Source organism: Wyeomyia smithii, chromosome 3 (assembly GCF_029784165.1).
Source record: "Wyeomyia smithii strain HCP4-BCI-WySm-NY-G18 chromosome 3, ASM2978416v1, whole genome shotgun sequence".
Classification (NCBI taxonomy): Eukaryota; Metazoa; Arthropoda; class Insecta; order Diptera; family Culicidae; genus Wyeomyia; species Wyeomyia smithii.
In genome coordinates, this window is record NC_073696.1 from 259,241,285 (window position 1) to 259,259,233 (window position 17,949).

At 37.4% G+C, this 17,949-nt stretch overlaps 2 protein-coding genes across 5 annotated transcripts in view; one reads left to right on the forward strand and one right to left on the reverse strand.

Annotated features, from left to right (window-relative positions):
* The window catches only part of LOC129727642 (A disintegrin and metalloproteinase with thrombospondin motifs 20), a 477,347-nt gene that overhangs the window by 189,244 nt on the left and 270,154 nt on the right, over nucleotides 1–17,949 (forward strand). The window lies entirely within an intron of this gene.
* Nucleotides 3,922–10,579, reverse strand: LOC129727643 (E3 ubiquitin-protein ligase TRIM37-like). The gene is made up of 4 exons (XM_055685649.1): nucleotides 9,490–10,579; nucleotides 4,668–4,916; nucleotides 4,401–4,607; nucleotides 3,922–4,345 (listed from the first exon to the last, which is right to left on the reverse strand). The coding sequence occupies exons 1-4, from the start codon at nucleotides 10,374–10,376 to the stop codon at nucleotides 3,955–3,957; spliced, it is 1,734 nt and encodes a 577-aa protein (XP_055541624.1). The 5' UTR covers nucleotides 10,377–10,579; the 3' UTR covers nucleotides 3,922–3,954.

Below are 17,949 nucleotides of genomic sequence, written 5' to 3' on the forward strand. Positions count from 1 at the left end.
AAATTTGCAGAGAACACTAGAGTTACTGTGTACTATTTGTTTTAATGGAATATAAAAATACCGTAGTCCAACGTCGTGCGGTCGTGTCTTGGATACCACCCTCCTACTTTTTCCGCTTCGATGCCAGCTTTTAACTTTCTGGCAATGTTTGCGCTGCAGAGAGTGAGATCGAGGACAGAGGAATTGAATTGTACGTTGAGAACCGAGCCTGAAACCGATGTTCCAGCTCTAATGAAAATGTAACACGAATCCATCCCCGAATCTTGTTAATAAAATTGAAATGCTGAGTTCTCTGAATAAAAGTCATTCATTGCATTTTCGAAAAAGAGTGGCGAAAAAAATTCCCAATTTCCTCATTACTCATTAGCTATATTCTAGACACACCTTAGCGGTCAGTTAAGGAAATCAATTTTTAAGTTTTCTTCAACTTTTATTTGATAATTGCACAATATTTCTTAATTGGGTGAAGTTGGGTGCATTTTAGAAAAAAACACGTATCGATTTTTGATGCTGACCACGTCGGATTTTCGAAATGGGTGTCCAAAATTAATTCTCGACTGTCAGTTTCCATTAAGTATAACTTCCTTGAGACAAAAGTTATTGTGACTAACTTTCCAGCAAATAGAAACATTCCCGATTCGACAACTAGGAACGTTGCAGTAGAATAAATGTCGCGACTAGAGCGCCTCTCATTGAGTAGTCGAGCAAACAGAGTACACAGTACCAAAAAATGAAATTTACAGCTAATACAAATGAAAGCACATAACGGTTTCTAGCACATAAAGTGAAAAACATTTACAATTTCACACCGTTGATAATACACAATACAGAACCGTTATAAACCATGTAAATTTGTACGTTAAGTGATATAAACTTACAGCTTTGACTATGAATATGCATCCAAATAAACAATATATTTATTTACATTGCATGTGAATTTAATGCCACAAGGAATATTACACAGTTTCCAATGCTCTATTTATGTGCATTTGAACAAATGTAATTTTTTTACTTTGTAGCATTATTGCATTTTGGAAATTGCTAGGGTTGAAGCCCATCTATTTATAGAAGCAGATACAATTCAGGAATTGTTTACAGCAATCAGTAACATAAGATCTGAAAAGGATAGCTGTTGAATACAATTTTGCCGTTGTCCAAGATTTGAAAAACTTTGTATGGATATTGTCAACACTTTTAGGAGTGCCGTGAAAACTCTATTTTGCTTAATAAAGATTCTCGTGTTCGGTAATGCCTATTACCGAGTTATCACGGTTTTTCTTGAATTGTGTGTTTTTAACACGGTTTATCTTGAAAATGTGTGTTTTTAACAGAGTGCCGCTCTCGAGATTCGGCAATCTTCTTATAAGTGGTTTCTTAGTGTGCAAGGTAATCCAGGTTTTATGAAACAATTCATGAAATTCGTACTGTAGTAGAATAACTTCAAACTGTGTATGCTTCGTTTATTAACCGTCAATAACTTAGTTAGCTACTATCTGTTAATAGTACACAGAACGTCCGTCCCGGGTTTGGGTGGTTCAAAATTTATGGACAATGCATGAAGAATCTTTATTCTCATTTTTTATTTATTTCCAACTATTAATGTTAAAAAATACGAATCATTTTACAGGTTCATCAGTCTGTATATACAAGCAATAGAATTATTTGGAACAGACGATACCTGTTTTTTTTATACTCAATGATAAAAATGTTTAACTTCTACCGTATATACAAAAAAGTACAATTAATTCACCGGTTTTATATTTTTTTCTCTTCCGCAGGTAATCAATCTAGCTATACGTACGTTTCTGTTGTCACCATTTCGGTAGGTAGAAGCTATTTATGTCACCATCTAACAAACCTCTGATTTATCACTCAAAAAAAACTGACTCATCGAGCGGTGGCGATACGAGATTAAAACAAACCTCTCCCGGCACCGTCACCCATTTACACACACCGGGGCAAGGTCGATTCGCTTTGCACAGTCCCTCTTCCCTAGCCAGGGGTGCATGCAACCGGTGGAAACGTTCGATCGCGGAAAGATGCAATCGCCGAACAGAGGCTCGAAAGCATCCGTAACCGATCGGACAACCGATCGACCCATCGATCGATCGATCTATCTGTTGTTAACGGATGCGCTCTCGGTAGGCGTCGCCGGCAAAACACTTCAGGTTGGAAAACAAATCGTGAACGACGCGGCGTCAGCTGTTTAATAGAGCTACGCTCTATGGTAAGGAAAGGATCGTCGAGTAGCGACACGAGCTACTGCATAACCGGGACCCCGCCGTTTGCTGTTGTAGCGAGGTGCGAAGATGGCAATTATTGTATCTATACTATATGCTGTTATTATCCGATTCCCGCGATTGCAGATTGCATTCAGCGTTATCGATAAGTGGAGACAACCTCAGCATCGAGGCACGAGGACAAATAAGCAAATCACTGTCTCTCTAGCTTAGTGATAATGGCTGCCATTAAGGGTCCTACAATAGTGACAGACAGCTAATGAAGTCTGTGTTGGCGGTAATTGTTGTGATTAGTGGATGACCGTGTGACCATTGCTAGCATGAATTCTTGTTGGTAGGAAATCTGTTTCAAAATATTTTAGGAACCTGCGGCTGGCTTCGTGATTCAGCAGCTTAACTAAAAGGCTATTCGCGGAGAACTTTAACCTCACCTTTGTAGCCCACAATCTGTTTTGTAGGTTCGCAGAACCCAACGCGTAATTTCATCGCACCTATTCGTCATTTCAATCAAAATCAACCATCATCGCTTGTTCGATCGTTCCTTCGGAACGGTATTTATTGCTACACGGTGGAGTTCAACAGAACTCGCGATGGGAGGAGTTTCCTCCTGACGTAAATATGACATAATTATAGGCACGGTGAGGCGAAGATTCGATTTGAGAAACGTGACCTGCACATTCTGGCCGGTGATGTTGCTCCCCCCCCCCCTCCCTCGCATGTTATGATATGGGTGTTTATATGTGTGCGTGTGTGTGCACTGGTTGAATTTCTTCATTCTCCAACCACCCTGCGGCCACGTTGGAATTTATGAATGGAAAAGTTTTGCAGCAGATCACAATCGGGCATGAAGCTTTTCACGCCGCAATAATTATGGGTGGTTTTGGAAGAGAGGATCGGGTCTTGGGTTCTTCTCTCGAATGGATAGGTTAATGACGTGCTGTACAGTCACGTTGACGGATCGATCGTATTACAGTTAGTGTCAAGAAGTGGACAGTTTGCGTCATCGATCGGTTGGTATTGCGTACTATGTGGCTGCCAAACTGAACGAATTACAGCTGTGAGCACATACTGTCAGCTCAAGGTCAAGCTTAGATATGGTCAATTGGTTACGCACGAAATGTTGACAGTGTTTACGCATAGACCGTTTGTCAGCCAATGGAGTATTTAAAGTGCGGAATACTAATAGTACATACCTGCATTTTCCTTGACATTGACGAAACGTTCTCACTTGCCACTTATAATTACCATTATTCACAAGCTGACCCCCTGTCACTCACCATAAGAGCTCTAATATAAACACTGTAAACACTCGCCTACTGTTTGCAATTTTGTTGCAAGAGCTCGGATATAGGATTAAGTCCAATTTAGCACTAATGAATCGGTAAATAGTTCCAATCAGAGAAAATCCCAACCTCCTTTTCTGACCAATTTTCGCACGCTTGTTGAAATCGCAACCAGCGTGACCGTCAAGCTATGTTCACTGTATTTACAGCCAGCCCCTTTTAGCCCACCGTAGGCCGTTGTAATTGAAGAAAATTAAATAAAAAACGCAAATCGTATCGTCCACCAGCCACGAACGACCCGGAGGCACCAACCGGCTAATGTGATTTATGAATCACGAGTTCACGCCTGGGCTGTGATTTATCGTTCGGAAAGAAGATCACAAATGGCTTGACAGGACACGTGTTTTACTATGCAATTGCTTTGGTGGGGCTCACTTCGGTAGGCTGCCCTGACTCGAGGAAGCTTGCTCTTGGCTCGGCGTTCTCGGGAGTATTCTCTTGAAAAAGCTGATCGGTGCTTCGAATGGTTTGCTGTTCAACAGCGAGTTTGACGGTTTCGGCTGTGCCTGGGCCTGGGCGAGATCCCTCAGGGCTTTGTCGTGATACTGTCGAAGGTAGTTGAACTTTTGACCAACGGTGGGAGGTCGCACAGCTAACCGAAACATGAGCGCATCCTTTTTAACGAAACCTCCGGCCAGCAGATCCTCACGAGAGATGAAGTTCTTCCAACCGAACGGCATCCAAGGCTGGAAATTGTGCTCCAAAGATTTCTTCACAGATTTCTTGGACGCTTCGTTTAGTAGATCAACCGAAAATTCATATCTATATAGAAAACACTAAATCTCAAATGTCTATTAACTATCAGTTAGAATCTTACACATTCGGTATCCCTTCGAGGAGTTCCAGAAAGACACCAACAAACAATCCTTTAGTGTCACCATTTCCTCCGGGGTAAACCTGCAACCTCCAGAAGCCGCCCAAATCATCTCGAAAGTTGTCCGAATAAAGACACCCGGAGGTGTTGCATGCCTCGGCGACGTTCCGAATGCAGCACACTTCATTGACACAGTCTACCGAACATTCCCTGCAACAACAAAAAACCCCAATAAGAAAAACCCAACCCTGGGCCTGCCGTTTGACTCACTCTCTCAGCGTGGAATTATCGCGTTCCAATTTTTCGGCGTATTTGCGCAAACAGGCAAATTTTTCGATCAGATCTGGCGAACGCACAGAAAAGCGCAGCTCGAAGCAGTCATTCTCCAGAAACTCGTCGAACAGTAGTTTCAGATCCACGAAGTGGTTCTGGCCCCAGCCCTTGCGAAGCTGGAAGTGATCCTCGTCCTCGTACGAGTGCGGCTGGGTGCGGTGCGGCAGCTCGATGGTGTAACGGTATCTGGCAGTGGTGAAAAGTTTTCAATTTTAATTTTACTAAAATGTCAAAAATGCATCGGAAAGGTAGAGGCGAACCGGCTGAACGATCTTTAAGATGAAACTGTGTTGAAGCCGCAAATGGCCGGCTTCGAGTCACCACTTCGAATTTTTAACGGCACAAGACTTGGTAATAACTAATGCGTTACCTGTGAAAACGCTATTTTATGTTTACTTTGCCACAGCAAATATGCAATAGCGTTTTTACAGAGTCCTGTTTCTGAGTCCTGTGCTTGAGAAAAATCGAAGTGATATTTGTAGTTTCAATACAGTTTCACCATAATAAAAACACGAAAAAATGTCTCATGTGTAAATAATGTTCAAACTGTCATACACTAAGGTTGTTTTTTACATTTTTACGCGGTTTCCGGAATTTATGCGTTTTATTCACGCGGATTCCGGAATTTTTGCGGTATTTTTTTACGCGGGTTCCTGAATTTACGCGGTTTTTTCTACGCAGCACGTATCCCCCGCGTAAAAAGCGACTTAAGCGCGACAGATGTCATAAATGTCACAAATGTCATGAATGTCCTGAACGTTCTAAATGTCCTAAATCTTTCAAATCCTAAGTGTACTAAATTTCCTAAATGTTGATCATTTGTCTGTCATTTGTCATTTGTCATGTCTTAAATCCTAGGTGTACCAAGTATCCTAATGAAAAAATTTTTAATGTGTCAATAATGTTCAAACTGTCATACATTATGGTCGCTTTTTACGCGTAAAGTAAACGCGACTTTTTTTACGCAGATTCCGGAATTTACGCTTTTTTTACGCGGATTCCTGAATTTACGCAGGGTTTTTTACGTGGATTCCGGAATGTTTTTACACAGATTCCAGAATCTACGAGTTTATTTACGCCTGAGTTTACGCGGTGTATTTTTACGCGGATTTCGGAATGTCTTCACGCGGACTCCGAAATTTACGCGTTTTTTACATGGATTCCGGAATCAACGAGGTTTTTTTACGCGGCACGTATACCCCGCGTAAAAAGCGACTTCAGTGTATATGTCATATATGTCACAATTGTCACAAAAGTCATGAATGTCCTAAATGCTCTGTATCTCCTAAATCTTTCAAATCCTTAGTGTACTAAATTTCCTAAATAACCTAAATGTCCTAAATCATGTGTGTACCAAATCTCGCGTAATTTTTCAAAGCGCCCTATCTAACATTGAGAGACTCTCTTTGTTTACTTTCTCTTTGATCAAAAATAATGTTTTTTTTTCATATTTCATAATACTCAATGCATAGTAAGCAAGACAGTATTACTATCTCTCGATTAAGGGGAAGAAAGCTTAGAAAATATATATAATGACGACGTAATTAACGAAACAAAGTGAGAGATAAGAGAATCTGTCATTGTTACTTAGGTCCCTTTCAAAAATTACGCGAAAAATGTCCTAAAAGTTGCCATTATCTAATTGTCCTCAATGCTATGAATGACCTGAATATCCCAAATATACTAAATGTCCTGAATGTTCTAAATGACTTGAATTCTAAGTGTAATACATGTCCTAAATGATCTTAATGACCTAACTGTCCTAAAACTTCTAAACGTCCTAAATGACTCAAATGTCCTAAATGTCCTGAATGTTCTAAATATCATAAATAACTTAAATACTATGTGTGCTGAATGTTTTCAAGGACCTAAATGTTCTAAATGTTTTACGTTTCCTAAATGTCCCAAATCTTTAGTGTACTGAATGTCCTATATGTACTAAATGTTTTGAATGTCCTAAATGACTTAAATAACCAAAATTACTTAAACTCAAATCCTAAGTGTACTGAATGAAGTATTTTAAATGTCCTAAATGTTCAGAATGTCCAAGATGTCTCAAACGTCCTAAATATCCAAATTGTCCCCAATCTAGAGAATGTCTCAAATGTCTAAAACGTCTCAAATGTTCTAAATGTTCAAAATAGCGAAAATGTACTAAATGTTCTAGTAGTCCTGAATGTCAAAAATGTCATAACTGGCGTAAATGTAATAAATGGTATAAAAGTCATGATTGTCATAAATGTCATAAATGTCATAAATGTCACAGATATCATAAATATCATAAATGTTCTAAATTTAAAGATGAAGAAAAAAATAAATATCATAATTTTTTTTGAAGAATGATTTCATTTGTCAGGTCGTTTAAATGTAAATGTCATAAATGTCATATATGTCATATATGTCATAGCAAAGCAAAGCAAAGCCTTGGTGCTACATTCCAATTCGGAACTCGACCTTCTGTTTTATTTACACAGACTTTGCAGCCAACTGTTTTAGTGTACAGGACAATTGCGGGGCTAGCGCTACGATCCTACTGACACTAACAGTCTCTCCCGAGCCGGGACTCGAACCTACGACGACTGGCTTGTTAGGCCAGCATCGTACCTCAAGACCTGCTGGAAGGGGTCATAAATGACATAAACGTCATAAATGTCATAAATGTCGTAAATGTGATAAATGTCATAAATGTCATAAATGTCAGAAATGTCATAAATGTCATAAATGTCATAAATGTCATAAATATCATGAATGTCAAAAATGTCATAAATGTCATAAATGTCATAAATGTCATAAATATCATAAATGTCATAAATGTCATGAATGTCATGAATGTCATAAATATCATAAATGTCATAAATGTCTTAAATGTCATAAATGTCATAAATGTCATCAATGTCATAAATGTCATAAGTGTCATAAATGTCATAAATGTAACAGATGTCATAAATGTCATAAATGTCATAAATGTCATGAATGTCATAAATGTCATAAATGTCATAAATGTCATAAATGTCATAAATGTCATAAATGTCATAAATGTTATAAATGTCATAAATGTCATAAATGTCATAATTGTTATAAATATAATAAATGTCATAAATGTCATGTTATAAATGTCTTAAAAGTCTTAAATGTGACATAATGTCTTCAGTAATGTTGATTCATTCTTTAGTCTCCATGCTATAGAAGTTGCAATTTTGTGATTAAGGCAATAAACAGTGAGAAATGCATTTTACTTTTTTCATTTTTGCAGATGAAAATTCACTTTGTTCGGTAAAGTTGTAGCACATTTTATAAGAAACAACTTTGTTGAAGACACCACACTTCTATATCTGATTATTCCTCTAACAGTGAGAAACGAATTTTACATTTCTTAATTTGGAACATAAAAATTTACTTCGTTCGGCAAGTTGTTGCATAATTCAAAAGAAACAAACGTTCGTTTGCCGAACGAAGTGGATTTTTATGTTCCAAATTAAGAAATGTAAAATTCGTTTCTCACTGTTAGAGGAATAATCAGATATAGAAGTGTGGTGTCTTCCACAAAGTTGTTTCTTGTAAGATTTGCTAGAACTTTACTCAGCAGAGTGGATTCTGATATGCAAAAATAAATCGTTTTCACTTTTGGGTAGATTTATCACAAAATTCCAGCTTTCATTAAATGAAGAATAATTATTCAGATCAACTTTGCTGAAGACCCTATGGCTCCAAAAACAATTTTGTTGGGTGAAAAAAAAAAATAAGTGTGCATTATTCAAGTTAAACTTGTCGATAACCAAAAAAATATGTGATATGAAAATAAACTTCCTTCGAAGAAATTGTTTGTTTTGTTATAGCAAACAATATTGTAGGATACTGAAAAATTGTAGAAAATCACTATAAAAAGTTAAATTGAATAAAACCGATTTTTAGGGGCGATTTGTATAATACTCCACAACATTCCATTTAAATAGCTAGATAGAAGTATGATGTTTTCAACAATGTTGTTTCTTTAAAATGTGCTCTAACTTTGTCAAACAAAGTAAACTTTTATATTCCAAAATGAGTAAAGTAAAATTCGTTTCTAGCTGTTAAGTAGATTATGCAGAATAACTAATGTAATAATTTTCCCGAAGACACTGTGGCTCAAATATATTTTTTGGGTCAAAATAATTTCAATCACGTTTTTGCAGTTTTGGAAACAGTGTGCGTTGTCTTGAGGGTGTCATTAATAAAAATGAAGTCCTACACATCGAGTAAACTTGTTTGAAAGAGTCTAATTAAGACTTGATTTTTTTTTATATTATTGCTAAAAGTAGTCGATAATGAGATTTAAAATATATACTTAAATTTTTTGCATTTTTTTACTGCCGCACCCTGTAGATTATTTGAGTCCCTTACCCCGGTGTATTTGCGCGGAATTCACACATGAGCGTGGAATCTTGTTTTTAAGTGTCGATGCTGCTTCAAGATGATTCAGAAATGCAATCAAAGTTATGACAAGAAGTGGTACGATTTGAACAAGGTAACTTGCTTATCTTCCCTTAAAGTGCATACAGATTAATTGATGCTATAAAATCGAATTGAAGGTCATAAAATAAGAATAGTAAAGTTGCTCTAAAGTAATATTAAAGATAACCACACTGGTTCAATAAAATTTGCATTGCCTAGCCTGAATCAGTTCGATTATCGTCCGGTATTTTATTTCTATAATTAAAAGCATCAATATATCCCACGCACTTAAGCTTAACTTGTTTGTCATGTTTTTAGAAAAATTTACCTTCCCTCAACTCCCTCGTACAGCTGCAGGAACACACTGAGGCTAACGTTCCGGGCGTCGTCAAACCCGTTCGGATGGATTTCTAGCCGCCAGGTGTTACCCAGGTCGTCCCGCACCAGGTCCGAGTACTGGATTTTATTTGCGGTTCGTGCCTGGCCAAAGTTACGCACCGTGAAGCGCCAGCTGGTTGGTGCCGGCATCAGTTTACAGTAGAACTTGTGTTCGGGTATTGTTGGCCCTAGCAGATCTAGCTTCTTGGTTAGAATTTGGCATTGCAGCTCCAGCTGCTGTTCGCTTTCGGGTGAGCAACCCTTGGAAATGCTCTCCTGGAGGGAGTACAAACTAACCTCCACTTTGTTCAGTTCTTTGGATAAAATTGTGTTCCAAGCATCCACTTCTGCCAGCTTATCTTTATATTGTTGATTTATCTCGCGAAACTCCTGCTGTACCAAAATGTTAATCGATTTGATCAATCCATCTCTGGCCACCTTCAGAGCCTCCTTTCGTTCAGCCAAAGTATGCTCGATCCGTTCCGAAACAATGCCAAAAGTTTTCTGCGCTTTGCGCAGAGTTGCATCGAGATTTTTCGCTGCCTCATTTACTGTATCCGGTTTAACCACCAAGTTTCTAATCGTTTCTATTCCGCTACCCCAGCGAAATTTCACGAATTCCGCCAAACACACCGTGCCCATACAGTTGGGACAGGCATCTTTGCCTGACTTTTGGATCCAGTCACGAATGCAACCGAAGCAGAAAAATTTCGAGCACTTTGGACAGAGATGTGGATCATCTGTCGTCTTCAAGCAAATCTGACACTCTAAACTCTCACTCAGCTCCTGCAGCAGCTGTTGATGTTGTTGTTGCTGTTGCTGTTGCTCATCGGCCATCTTGCATTCTCAGCACAGTCCAATGCGATCGTTTGTAAACACTGGAATAGATCCGATTGCGCGATAATGACAAACTCTCACATTCACCGTATTCGCGTAGTCGATGAACGATTAGTAACTGACCTTGTTGTCAACGAAACGAAAATTACGCTAACAAAATGATTATCGCAGCGAAAACTAACGTCGACCTTTTTCTGGTTCGAACCTCGGAAAAACTGACTGCTGTAGTAGCGAATCGGTGCGGGAAATTTTCTTCGCTCTCCGAGCGGCTGGCGGGTTCTATTTTTGGCACCAGTATAGCACCAGCGCGAAGTTTCGATCGACCAAATCTCGATCACCGACGGCGCAAGTGCAAGTGTTGCGATGTGAAGTAAAGCAAACGGGATGGTTAGCATCTTTAAAAGAAAAGTGAACAACGCAATGCGTTCGTAGAATTAGATTAATCACTACTAACAGTGGTCGCTGCTATGCATTCTATGTTTGTTGATTGTTACCGGTGATCTTTGACATGATCGGATCCTTATTTCTTGAATCGCACGGCTACTGCCCGGAGATAGATTATCGCATAGCTGCTATGGTTGAATGATGTTTTTTAATATTTATTATTTACATTGATTATGTTAATATAAACAATTTCCAGGCCTTACATCTGAGTGTCATGAGAGAGAATAATAGAGTAAAAATCAACAAAAAATGCGAAGCATCGCAGAGTTTTTTTACCTGTTCAGTTGGTACCTAATTCTCGAAAGACTTGTTAGTTTTTTTCCCACCGAAAACGGCTCGCATTACATTGTAATAGAATGACGAACTCCACGTCCACTTCCCAGAGCCGAAAGCGTGGGAAAGAGCAGCCAATAACCACCGTCAAAATCAATTAACCATACCTGCAGATAAGCCATTATAACGCAATTAGCATAAACATAATCGATATTTCGATCTTTGCTCACGCTATGCGCGGCTGCCAGTGCAGCCGCATCCTCCGTCCGACCATCCGTTTTCGCTTTCCAATTAGTCGCGCGATCTTTCCCGCGGTTCTCCACGGCTTACGGGATGATCCACCTCGTTGGTTTGTTTTTATTTTCCGCATAGCGTCGACTACACAACTACCGAAGAAGCTGCGGGGTGAGGTTAAGTAGGTACTCAACTCTAGTTTGTCCCTGCGCGGTCAGTATATACTCTTTTCCATTGTCTTCCATTGATGGTGTTGTGGTACATGATCAGTAAAAAATAATGACCTGCACACGACAAATATGGGAAGCTTTTTTTGTATTTTGAAGAACAAATTTGGTTAACCAAATTTGTGATTCGGTGTACATAGTAGGCTGGGTGTGAAAACGTGCTTGTCAAAGTCTCTTCGACAGTTTAATCAACAAACGTGATTTCCCAAGTAACAATTCTATAGCTACTTGGTTTTCTAGCGGTTTTATCACAGCAATGAATATTACCAACGGTTTTATGGCGGTTAAACCCGTTGCCAAAAATAGCAAGTCGTAATGAACACTGATAGCTGTCAATAAAACTCTAATAAAACTTCCAATAAAACCGGCAAGAGTCAATGCGATTTTGCTTTATTATTGGTTTTATTATTACTGTCTATTGCCCCTTAAAACCACTCCAGCTTGCTGTCATATAACATAGAAACCAGTTTTATTGCGGTCATTCAAATGCCCAGTTTCAACCTGTCAAACTTGTAAACAAATATATGCAGGCAATGATATACATACAGGTGAGACAAAAGCAGCTGAGTTGGTTTAGTGTGATGCAGAATTCTGTCGCAGTCTCCGTAAGATGTGTGTAAAATGCTTTAGAGCATCTTGCAGCGCATTTGTGAACATTGATGACGTAGAACTCCAAAAATCTAATAAAGTAACACAGCAAACTTAGTACTTTTCGGTAGTTTTTTTTTAAATTTTATCGCCAGTTTGTCTTGTTTTGGTTGAAAATAATTTCCTGTGTCGTTAAATTATGCGTCCTTTAAAATAAGGTAGGGGCAAGACACTATTGATATATTTCGAAATATATTCAATATTCAATTAAACTAAGTATGTATCGTTGCATTTTTCGTGCACCTCTCTATTTATATCAAAATTTGTCGATTCCTCATTATCGTCGGTGTGATGTCAGATTTTTCATTAAAATAAAGTTGTCTAGGTCTAGGCCTAACAATGCAGGCATCCAACCTTTGCCGCACCTTACAACATATATATCATTGAACTAGGCTTATTGCGGCTACGATTAATGCCAATTAATTACCAACCGCGCCATATTGATATTTTTGAAACTTTTTATAATCTTGAAACGAAAATCGAATCGTCGTCTGACTAACAAATAAATTGAATATCCAAAGTTGATTTTGATCTATCTCTGTATTGAAGAACACGGCTAGATTTTTTTTCTAAAAACTGAGCTGAAACAATCCAATTCATTTTTGCTAACAATGAGATCATTTTTGTAAGCCAGTACTATTTTGATGGCGCATAAATTTTGAGCGCCTATGATCTCAAAATGCACGACAAAATTTCATGCGCATATGCTTGAGAGCTACAAAACCTACCGAAAACCCCTCCTTACTCCTTATCTTTCTACAATATCACCATCAAATAAAATCGATTGCACGATGATAACCAACACAGGTGAAACATTTCTCCCGCGACGAGAGATTTCCTTATAAAAAAAAAAATAGTACGAGGGTGGTATCCAAGACACGACCGCATGTTTGACGTAGGACTACGATAGTTTTATATTTCATTTAAAGAATTCAGACTTTGTTCGATTTGACCTCGTTTCACTTTCGACACGGTTAGACTTTGGCACACATGAGCCAAAAACGAACGGTTATGTTTAATCATAATTTATAGTTTTCTTGTTTTGCTTTTAAACAATTCAAACTCAACAACCACCAAGAGAAAGGCATTTTGTCCATTATGTTGCCGATACCGAAACCAAAATAGACATGATCAAAGCAGTACTTAATACCGTGCTATACTTCTAATTACTCGGAAGGGTCATATCAAGTGTCTAAGTCGTTGAGAGCTTTATGCGGACGTTGCGTTCCGGATACTTCCAGATTATTGAGCCTCAATCCATCAAACGACACCTCTAACAACTTACAATCCTAAAACTAGTTCATTGGTGGCCACATATTGTTAAGGTCATATGCCACCAGAAAGTCATAGAAAGAAAAGCGTTTATTTTTAAAAATAATTTAGATTATTTATTTGCAGACATCTATTTAAGAAGAAAAAAATACTGTTTTTAACAATGATGAATACCTTTCATCCTAATGCAGTCAAATTTCTTTAACACGCGAAAAGGCAATTTTTTATATAGGTCCTAATTAAGAACGATTCAGTAGAAAGCAAACTTCCTTTCATCTTCAATTGCGCTCCATCTTCAAGATAGCTCACTCACCGATTTCAAAGCAGTATCATTGTCAGTTTCTTATAACTGCTTAGCAAAGAAGTCACTTAAAAAAAATCCTGTATTTACAAGTTCGTTGGAAAAGTGACGATAAAGAGTTGCAGTTTTTAGTGGAAAATCTATATTCACAAAAATTTTGAAATTGACATTGGAATTTATGAGGATGTAACATGTAACAGTCATTTTTTTTTTCATTTTAGGGCAATTGAAACATTTATCATTAAGCAGAACCAGAAAAAAATCAATCTATTTTAAGATACCAACGAAAAAACAAACAACAAAATGCCATATTTAAAAGTCAATAAACAATAAGTTAATAAACCTAGCTCGGTTTGATAAACAACATTAACCTCTCCAACTGATGTTTGCATATTACAAGTCTGGCATTGACAGGTTGTGTTCATATGCTTAGTATCTTTACACGGTTGTGTTTATATGTTGTGTTGTGCGACAGGTTGTGTTTATATGTTTAGTAATATTTTCCTGCAGATGCTGATGTAATATTTTTGTAATTAAAAAATATGAATATGAATGTTTAAAACCTAACGTCAAGATGCATATAATTTGGGTTTTCTCTATACCAGAACCGCGTAATGCAACTAGGATTGTCAAATTGAATTAAATTTATTTAACTGGAAACATATAACCATCAGTACAGCCTCAACGAGCTATCTGAAATATCTGTTTAAAAATCTTTACGAAGCATATTGGTTTTCTATTGTCTTTTCAATAGCCTATAGTTGATCATTTAAATAAATCTGAGAAAAACAGAGTGTAGAATTCGAAAAGACAACAACCCAATGCAACTTCTAATTTTAGGAATTTGAAAGAAGTTTTTATCACTAATCATGGATATGAAAATCACTACGGTTGCAGTTCAAATGACATCTACTCGTCACGACAACCAAAAGGAAACGAGCAACGGGGTAGCAAACTTCTGATTAGTAGAATGTTAACACAACTTTTGTTGAAGAGATATTTTAATTATTATATAACAATCTTTCGCAATATTCTACCTGTCGATTAAGACATCGGCGTTTGAAATCTGTCCAGTGATAGTAATACAATAAGCACTTTAAAACGATGAAAAAACATCTGCGAGCTCGTGATTGGTTGGAAGCTTCGAAACTGAACTAGAAGAAATGGATTTCAACTGAACTTTTTACTAATTTACTGTTCATCGTACAATGTACAACGAACAATGATATGCCAATTATTGTATCACATGCTTTGGCAACCGTCGTCGTTCGATTAAAGCATTGGTGGTCAAAATCTGTTCAGTTGTAATCACATATTGGATGCAACATCCAACATCGTGATATACTGTTGCGTACAAAATTATTTTATCCCCGGTCGCAAAGTGTAGTGTGCGAACACGCACCACAGTACGTCGACAGCAGCTACATTGTTTCCACTTGGCTTGACTGCACACAAATGGCAATCGAGTGCTACTGCACTGACGACGAGCGACCGTCTTCTCATACATAGCCGGGGCAGTACTGTTGCCTGTGTCAGCATGTTTTCTTTCAAGACATCAGTTTTAATAACATTCTCACAACAGATCGTTTAATTGTCTGATAAAGGAGGTTGTTACTTTGTAACTTTCCGAAAAAGCTTTACTTTCAAGACATCAAAATAGTCTAGGTTCATAGAATCAAATGTTAGTTGACCTATTGGGACGGGGAGATTCTGTCAAATTTTTTTTTTGCCACTGAATAGAGGTTGTCATAGCAGGCAGTTGGTGTCCAGTCATGAAGTCTGTGCCAGGAGTGCTCGCATGTGATTGGTACATTGTTCGTAAAAATACGACCTTGAAACTTTTCATCAATTTTCACTGTTTAAAAATTAAGTAACAATGATATATGAAGAATCACAAAATTGTCCATCGTTTTATCAATCCAACGACATATTGATTATTGTGATCCATCATGTGTTTACATCAGTATTACCATTTAAAATCTTTCATTCCGACGTTACATCTTGGTTTTTAGTTTCCTCAGAATGTATTTCGATATAGTGCGGTTAGACGTAGTCCTACGTCAAAAGTGGCGTGATGTTCTGGTGTGTGGGCAGGAACGGCACAACAAATCAACTTATTACGGTTGCTGTCAAGCAATGAAAAGTTGATTTGGACTGATTGTGGCAAGTAGCAGAGCGCAATAATGCAACCAAACTTATTGCGCTCTTAAAGAGGTAATGCCAGCTGCTCATAGTATGCGGTACTCTTTCCATGTGGTTTTAAAGCAGTTTTATTGCCATTCTTATAATTGATTCAATAAGCTTGGCAAGAGTGGGCCACCTGGCGGTAAAGCAAACTTATAGCGGTTATCAGGAGGTTCTGATAGTATTTTTAGTATTAACAGCAATTTTGCGAAATTGTTCATGAAAACCGCTAAAAGAATGCAATACGACTTAAATTGTTACTTGGGTTTGTTAGTGATTTATAGAACTATTAGGAGCGAAGTTTTACGGTGTTGTCCCGCAGTTGTCACTCGTTTTGTCGTAGATAAGGTCTAGCTACTGTGGCTACTTCATGTCGGTTCGGATACCGATGTATCGACAAGGAAGAAGCCTCAACGAGAAGGCGGTGGTTGTTAATTACATTCATTTTTTTCCTGCTGTCACCGCATCGAGACAAGGTTCGAGGAAGCGAAGGGTAGGTATTTGATTGATTGGTAGAATTTACGTTGGCCATTCTAGAGGTGAATACTTTAAACATTACAGCAGCGGTAAACACGGTTTAATTCGCGGGCTCACGTTGATTGATGCAAAGGGTTGACTGGCTCATCATCTTTACCTTCGTTTACTCGTTGGTTGTGCCCTTGAAACTAGTGGAAGCCATTTACAGGTATGATGAGATGTTTTGAATAGCTTTTTATCATACGCAATTTCGCTAGATTGATGGTGGTATTTAAATGGATTGCCGGGAAGATGAAGACATTTTTATTTATATGCTACAGTTAATTACACTCTGAAACTGTCTGACGCACAAAATGGTATTGTGTTTGACATTCAAATTTACATTGTCATAATTAAGGGGTCATCCTCATACCACGTGGACAGATTTTAAACGATTTTGACCCCCCCCCCTCCGTGGACAACTGCGCATATAAATTCTAAAAAAATTGTATTGACCGTGGACATTACACCCAAGCTGTCCACGTGGTATGTGGATGGCCCCTTAGAAATGTAGTAACAAGTTATGAATAGAACTAGCTCCACATATAACAGCTTAGAATCATTGATAAACAAGCAAACCGTGACATCAAATCGTCAAAAATAATAATAATAAATGTCAAAACCGTCAAAAATGTGAGAGAAATTTGAAAAAGTATCAAAAACTTGAAAGAATGTCAGAATGTGAAATATTGTCAAAATAATAAAATAATGTCAAAAAACGTTGAATATGCTAAAAACATTAAAAGTAGAAAAAGAAAACGTGAGAATGACAAGATCAAAATGAATAAAGATTCAAGAATGGTTAAGATAGTGTACTATAAATTTAGAAGCATAAACGAAAGACAAAAATGACAAAAAAAAACGAATTCAAAGGCAAGTAAAAATCGCAAAAAAAAAATTAGAAACATAACTGTCCAAACATTCGAAAGATATAAAAAACGACCAAAATCGTTTAAAAGGCCAGAAATGCTGAACAGGTTAAAATATCACTACAGATAAAAAATGTCAAAACATGTTCAGAAGTTAGAAAACCAGGTTTCAGGCCAATAATTCAAGAAATACCAAATAAGGAAAAAAGAGAGAAATGGAAAAAAACTCTTAAAAGTAGAGAATTTTTGAAATGTCAATACAAGACAATCAGAAAACAGACTAAATAAAATGCTAAATGATATAAAAATACCAAAGATACAAACAATTGAAAAAAAGAGAAGAAAAATGGCCGAAGAAGGAAAATATTAAAAATGACAACAACAAAATTAAAAGTGATAAATGCAGATATGCAATAAAAGCCAACTTGACAAAAACTGAAAAATGTTGTGAAAGAAATCTGGAAATGTTATACGCAAAAAAATAGAGAGAATAATTAAAAATGTCAAAAAGATAAAGTACAAGATCGTATGATTAAAAATGCCAAGAAAGGTGAAAAAAGTCAAAAAGATCGAAAATGACGAGAAAAAAAATGATTACGTTAATA